This window comes from Uncinocarpus reesii, genomic scaffold (genome assembly GCF_000003515.1).
Source record: "Uncinocarpus reesii 1704 scaffold_4 genomic scaffold, whole genome shotgun sequence".
NCBI classification, from domain to species: domain Eukaryota; kingdom Fungi; phylum Ascomycota; class Eurotiomycetes; order Onygenales; family Onygenaceae; genus Uncinocarpus; species Uncinocarpus reesii.
Window position 1 is genome coordinate 1,913,226 of NW_003052497.1, and position 6,756 is coordinate 1,919,981.

At 49.5% G+C, this 6,756-nt stretch overlaps 3 protein-coding genes across 3 annotated transcripts in view; 2 read left to right on the top strand and 1 right to left on the bottom strand.

Annotated features, from left to right (window-relative positions):
- Nucleotides 1–232: 232 nt before the first annotated feature.
- UREG_06777 (uncharacterized protein) lies at nt 233–2,400 on the top strand (the record flags this gene model as incomplete). Its single annotated transcript, XM_002583764.1, has 2 exons — nt 233–899; nt 959–2,400. 2 exons carry the CDS (start codon nt 233–235, stop codon nt 2,398–2,400), a joined length of 2,109 nt encoding a protein of 702 aa, XP_002583810.1.
- Nucleotides 2,401–3,138: 738 nt separating this feature from the next.
- UREG_06778 (uncharacterized protein) lies at nt 3,139–4,164 on the bottom strand (the record flags this gene model as incomplete). Its single annotated transcript, XM_002583765.1, has 1 exon — nt 3,139–4,164. The coding sequence occupies one exon, from the start codon at nt 4,162–4,164 to the stop codon at nt 3,139–3,141; it is 1,026 nt and encodes a 341-aa protein (XP_002583811.1).
- A 236-nt stretch (nt 4,165–4,400) lies between these two features.
- The window catches only part of UREG_06779 (uncharacterized protein), a gene marked incomplete at both ends in the record, with an annotated part of 2,930 nt that continues 574 nt past the window's right edge, over nt 4,401–6,756 (top strand). Inside the window, 4 exons of the mRNA XM_002583766.1 lie at nt 4,401–4,421; nt 5,230–5,326; nt 5,356–5,490; nt 5,885–6,628. Of these exons, the coding sequence (XP_002583812.1) occupies nt 4,401–4,421; nt 5,230–5,326; nt 5,356–5,490; nt 5,885–6,628 (997 nt within the window). The remainder of the gene's footprint in view (nt 4,422–5,229; nt 5,327–5,355; nt 5,491–5,884; nt 6,629–6,756) is intronic.

Genomic DNA, 6,756 nt, shown 5'->3' on the forward strand with positions numbered 1-6,756 from the left:
TCATTCTAAGTCTTTCCCTCGCTTTTGCCGTTCACGCAATTCGATCCTCCGTCGTGGAACCTGAGGTTTTACCCGCTCGAGTTTCGACTTGCTGAGCTGGGTCAGGCTTAGACCTCCATCCACGGACGCGGCCCAATCTTCGTTTTGCGTTTCCCCCTTGTTACCTCTCGACGCGAAACCCCCGGCCCCAAAAACCACTGTCCACATGTTAATAGCCCGGACGGTGCGAACGATGCCTACATTCGCTTCTTCCTGCCCGAGCGGCACCCCAGTTTCGTCGGCTCCCTCAATGTCGATGCCCGCGAAATCCATCCTCAAAGTCCCGGCGGCGATGGGTCAGAAACGCAAGAAGATCGAGATCGATCTCTCTTCTGACATCTCCAACGGCTCCGACTCGATAGAAACGCTTCTTCCAAGTAAAAAGCGCGCGAGAGTAACGTTTGAAATGGATATTCCTGATAAGAAAGCGTACGGAGCCGGTGGTGTGCAAGCTATCCATGAGAATAACGGTGCTGCAGTTCGCGAGAAGAGTACCGCTTTGGTACGAGAGGAAGTTAGCCGCGCCATTCAACGTCATTTAGTTGGGGATAGCGATGCGTACGATCGTTTGAAGGAAATATTTTCGGTCGATCCGAAGGCGCTGGAACTGGATGGGTCCCCGGTTTATGATCTGCCTACACATACCTCCTTGAAGAACCATCTTTTAGGTCTATTGAGTAATGTTTCAGCGCTTGATAGCACCTGCAGTGGACTTGTGCATGCGGTCCTTCGAAGTGAATGGCTTGGCAGAGACGAGTCCTACGTCAAACTTTTCATCAGATTCTTAGGTACTTTGGCTGCGGCTCGGGGTGGGTATTTGACTGCGGTGTTGAAAATGCTGGTGAACAATCTCTGTGAAGGTAAGTTCCCATTGTACTGTCCATGATTTATCTTGTTACTAACTGATTTGTTAATCCAGTTCCTTCTGGTGCTGGCAGGCTGCCTGGTTACTCCACTGTTCGCAACTTTGAAATTTATGATAGAGTCCATCTTGCAATCCAATATATCATCCAATTGATTCCTACCGGAAGCGTCACCTTATCTCCTATCCTCTCGTCCGGCTTCCCTCACGATACAGATACGGCCAAATCGCATATCGTATTTACACGCAATCTAATTAAAATGATTGATTATGCACCCGAGCTGCGGTCTGATATTCTAGCTCTAATCACCGAGAAGCTAGTCAAAATTGATGTACAAATTCAGGTCGACCTAGATGACTTGGAAGATGACGATGAAGAAAAGCTTCATCGTGAGATCACAGCTGAGGCTTTCGCTGTAGAAGACCATGCTTCGGATGATGAAGAAAGTGTTATCAGCGATGACGATAGCACTAGTCCTGAAATGCAGCGATTCAAAGCACTCAAAGACAACGTTAGAAAAGTTGATTATATGCTGGATCTGCTGTTTGAATACTACTCTGGTCCATTCAGTCACGGTAGCTCAGACGACAAGGAGAACAGTTTAGACCTTCTTCTTGCTCACTTTCAGAACATCATTCTCCCTGCATATCGCTCCCGCCACTCCCAGTTTCTACTTTTCCATTACTCGCAGTCCTCTCCGATCTTGATCGATCGATTTGCGACAGTCTGCATACAGTTCATCTACAGCAAGTCACATCCGTCAGTCCTTCGACAATATGCTGCCGCTTACCTCGCGAGCTTCGTGGCTAGAGGCGCCCATGTGACTAGCGAAGTTGTGCGTGATGTGTTTGATCTTTTATGCGCGCATTTAGAGAGCCTTATCAGTGAGTATGGGCCTAACTGCCGTGGACCGGACCTCCGCCGCTATGCTACTTTCTATGCAACTGTCCAAGCGGTTCTTTATATGTTCTGTTTCCGCTGGAGGGATCTTACCACGGCAGCCCAGGAAGGAGACATCAACCTGCAAAGCGAGCTTGATTTAGACCAAGTCCGCTTTCCCCCCGATATCAGCAACGTCCTCCACAGAGCCATCCATTCCAAACTCAACCCGTTGAAAATCTGCTCCCCCACGATTGTCCGCGAATTCGCCCGCATCGCTCATCATGTTGGATTCATGTACGTCTTCCCGCTGCTCGAGACCAACAAGCGCATCCGCATTTTCACGTTTCGATCCTCTATCTCGATGGACTCCCGCTTTGGACAGATTGAGCGCGAGACGCGAGCGGATAACAGTCTAGGCTCCCAGATGGATGCTTATTTTCCATTTGATCCTTACAATCTACCACGAAGCCGACGGTGGCTAGTGGGTGATTATGTGGAGTGGCGCGGTGTGCCGGGTTTAAGGGATGATGATAAGGAAGATGACGATACTGATGGGGGTTATGATGAAGAGGACGAACTTGGCCATGCGACTGGGACTGATGAGGACGACCATTGATCCGGAAAATAAAAGAGTCGGGGTTTCAGAAACAAAATTGCCATTGATGATTCTTTTGTCCTATTGACGTTTGCGTTGACCTACGGCGAATTATGAAGGCCCCCTTCTATTTCTGTGATGAAAAAGGCTTGGGAGCGTTCACGTTGCGAAAATTATACTGGTGTTATGGGGTTCTATGGTGATCGATGAAATGTGGATGTATCTATGCTTCAGGTTTTCGGCTTGGGAAACCCTGCAGCATCAAACGACTTGCGATTAGTGAAGAGAGTGGATATTCCGTCTTGGACAAAGCCTGGACTCTAAGCACCTGGGCCATATGGAGTAGGATGCGGAGGAGGTATTGAACAGAGCCGTCTTAGGGGCTCTGAGAAAAGAGATTGATGGCTGGTCTGGACATTCTGACACATTATGATGAGAAGATCTACTTGAATTTACCTTCGAAAGGTAGCGGAATTGTAGCTATGCGGAAATAGTTCCAAAGCTAGCTAAGAAAAAAATATTAAAAATAGTTCTTCAGTTTATAAAAGATATTCCTTGTATATTCTGGGGGGTATAACATACATCTATCGCCGAAAGCATCAATATGCCCTGGCGGGATACATAACAATCAAGGCTTATGAAATCGAAAACAAACACAAAAAGCATCTTCCATGCGCTCCGCAGTGCAAATGAAATAAGATCACTAGAGTTGAAACGGCAAAGAAAACGTGGACAAATCAGCATTTCCATCAGTGTCCCTCAAGAGTCAAGGCTTTCTGTAAAAATCCTCCTCATATGCTCCGCCGCCGCCAGGTAAAACACATCAATCCTCCCCTGGTCCCTAAACGGATTTACAGACTTATCCCACGCATGTTTCGACTGTTCAATCATCATCGACCGCACGTTTTTCCCTTGTTTTTCCAAATGCTGCACGAACTCCTGGCCCTCGTGGAGAAGCATGTCCCATTCACACATGTAGATGAAGAGATCGGTGGGCAAGGCTTCGGCGAGCAAGCTTCCCGGTGCGTGGATGGGAGAGGCAAAAGGTGATGAGCGGTCAGCGTGGTTGGGAAGGTAGCTGTCGTCGAAGAGGTTGGTGAGACACTCGGGAAGGGACTTGTCGGGGAAGGCGCTGCGGTTGCGGCGAACGTCTCGCGGAAGAACAAAGTCGAGGACCGGGTACCAGGAGACGATGGAGACGATTTTGAGGTCGAGTTTGGTGGTGGTGGTTGTGGCTGTGGACGTGGTTAGGAGTTTATGGCTTGAGTCGTGACGAAGGAAATCGGGACGGCTGTCGTTGTTGATAGAGGGTGGGGGGAGGCCATTGGGCGCACTGGGGGGGTCAAGTTCGGAAAAGAGGGATCGGAGGCGGAGTGGAACTGAGAATGCCAGGTTTCCTCCTGCTGAGAAGCCGGTGATTGTGACTCGGCTGATGTCAAGGTGTAGTTCGGCAGCATGTTCCTGAAGATAGAGGAGGGCGTCGACGCCATCATCGACGGCCGCTGGGAACGGATGCTCCGGTGCTAGACGATACTCCACGCTTACAAACACTGCGTTCGTGATGTCCGTGACGATTCGCGCCCACCGCGCATCATCCGTCGCTCGTCCGATACAGAAGCCGCCGCCATGAAAATTGACGACGACGGGATATTTCTGGCCGGTGGCGTAGGCTTGAACGTAATCTTCGGGCACATAGAAATGCAGTTTTATGGACTTGACGCGTAGCATCCGGTAAGATCTTTCGTGTGAAATGCGGAGTTGAAGGTCCAGGCAGTGGATAGCCATGAAAGAACATGCCAATCCGCATGAGGACCCGGAGTACGACGGCCTCATCAGTAGCCAAAGTCGACTGGTCTTGGATGAAGGAGCGGGATATGCCATTCCAAGCTTCTTCAGTTTTTAAATCCCAACGCGGTCATCCCACAGGCACACCCGGCAAATATATACGGCCTCGAAAGGGAATGACTGTATATGGCTTTGTCGAGAGCTGGAAACGGTAGACTGCCTGCTCCTCAGCCCAGATGCCTGTTCCATTGCCGCAAGTTAGTAAAGAACGAGATAGAAATCGCGAGAAGAAATACTAATCAACGTCGAGCTCGTGATGCCTACTGCGGGCCATCGATCACGAAACTGATGCTTGCGCTGGTGGCAAAAAAGCGTGGGCGGATAGAGGATGACCTGATCCAGTGTCTCAGGCGGACGTTAACTGAGCAACTCACCAATCAACCCCTTCCACCGCGTGATTTCGAAAGTCAATTGTGTCTCTCTCTTGCGAGCTCTGTAGTGGCTGCGGGTAAAGAAGTGCTGGGAAATCTTCTGATAGTTGGAGCCTAGTAGTTGGAGGCAGAGCAGGGAGAGTCCCAGTAACTAACACTGCAAACTTCTGTGTCTGCTCGACCGGCAAATGTTGGCATTGAAATACCACTTTCTCTGCTATGCTTCCCGCTTCAACCCAAGACTCGATCCGTGGAAAAAAGTGAAGAATCAAGAAGACGAACAGCCGGTTTGGATGTGACGTCAGGCCCGCCAATAAAATGCCTTCAGAAACTGATATTTCCACGCAGGCAACTAACTACGGAGAAGAGGAATAGTCAACATTATTCCGCATGAATGCTTGCAGCCCCTTTCTTGGCCCCAAATCCGGAATGCAGTGCAACTCGAGATTTGTAGCCTCACTCTGACCCTCTCTGCTATGTGTTGGTTTCACCGCGTTGCTTGACTAACCTTCCAGAGATTGAGGCTAGCGTTGAAATCGGAGGTCTGAGCTTGCAATTGCTGAGGTACAGGGCAACTAGTTCTGGGGTAACTAACTAGTTAACTAAATGTCCCGAGCTGGTTGTACCAATGTAGGTCCAACCGCCGATGACGGTCAAATGGATCCGAATCATGTTGCCAGACACGATCGATTTGTTTATGTTCGGGGACAGCCCTGAAAGCTTCATTCTTGGTGATTGTGTTGCTGTCCTCATGACATAGAGCAGACGTCAACCGCCGCTGTCCTTCCTCTGCCACTAATATCCATTTATGTTCATACACCTCATGTCAAAGACGCCGACGCCTCTACCTCTCAATCCCGTTGCAACACCATCCGCCATGAAGCCTGGAGATGCTGTACGTCCAAGTCCTGAAAGGAGCCGAACCGTGTATGAACAAGGCTTTTGTATTTGGGCAAGGCTTCACGCTCGCGCTCAACAGGAACCCAGCCTGCCCCAAATCTGTTTCCACCTGCAGGCCGCAGTTCAAAAGTTACCTCCCTTGGTCCATGGTCTGGATCTGAAGTATAAGTATAATTGCCTCTACGCTACCGGCACATCGATTTGGGGAACTTCGCGGGGGCAATGCAAGATACCTTGTGTGGAAAAAAGACTTGAGCTACCAGTTTCTATCAACCACTCAACACGACTTGCTCTCTCTGAAAGCCCGGAACCAACATATCAGAAGTGGTTTAATCATGAAGACAATCACATTTCTGTGCTAATATTGGCGTGGAGCTACATATTCTCAGCGCGTTGGGTCGAGCTCATGCCCAAAGCCGAGCTGACTTATACTGAGAAGCGGGCGGAGTATGGCGACAACAAGGAAGACGAACGAACTGAAGTTATGGTAAATGTAGGAGATGTTGATGATGATGCAGCCAGATGGTGGGCCGCTGTTTTGTCTCCTGGTGAGGGATGGCAGGCTTACCTGACATGGGAGGGAACAAAATTCCTATCACCTTGGTCGACTGCTCTGGAAACAAGGGTGAAATTCACGCTTTCCTGCCGCAAACCCCTCTGGCATACATCAACTACCGCACCTTCATTCGCCACTGCCCTTCGTTTTCTCGCGGAATACTGCAATCTACACAACATTGCTGGCCAAACCCTGGCGGCACTCTCTTCAACATTGTTTCTTCCTTTGTTGAATACAAAAAAGAATCCAACATCACTCCCGAAACCCGATACTCATAAGAGGCAAAGGCTGAAGCCACCCGTATCAGAGCCAACCGAGCAGAGGCCACTTGACTTTATATTGGAGCAGATAGTGCCGGAGCTGGACAAACTATTGACATTGAGTTGCAACGCACGGGGTCTACGCTCTCTTTTGTCAAGTGTATTCTATGAACCTGGAATACCTTGCAATGTCGTGAGCCCATGGTTGCAATCTACATTCGCTGTTCTTGACTCTGTCGAGGATGACCATCTACTTGCTCAAATCCTGATGAACCGAGTCCCGCAAGTTTCTTTCCTTTTGGCTTGGAGGTATAATTGTGGGCACGCACAAGGATGTCCTCCAGTATGGTCGATTCGGCCTTTCTCCGATTGAACTCCATGCTGCATCATGGTGTGGCGTCACACAGTCGTTTTTACAGGAACCTGTGTCCCACCCGCCAATAAC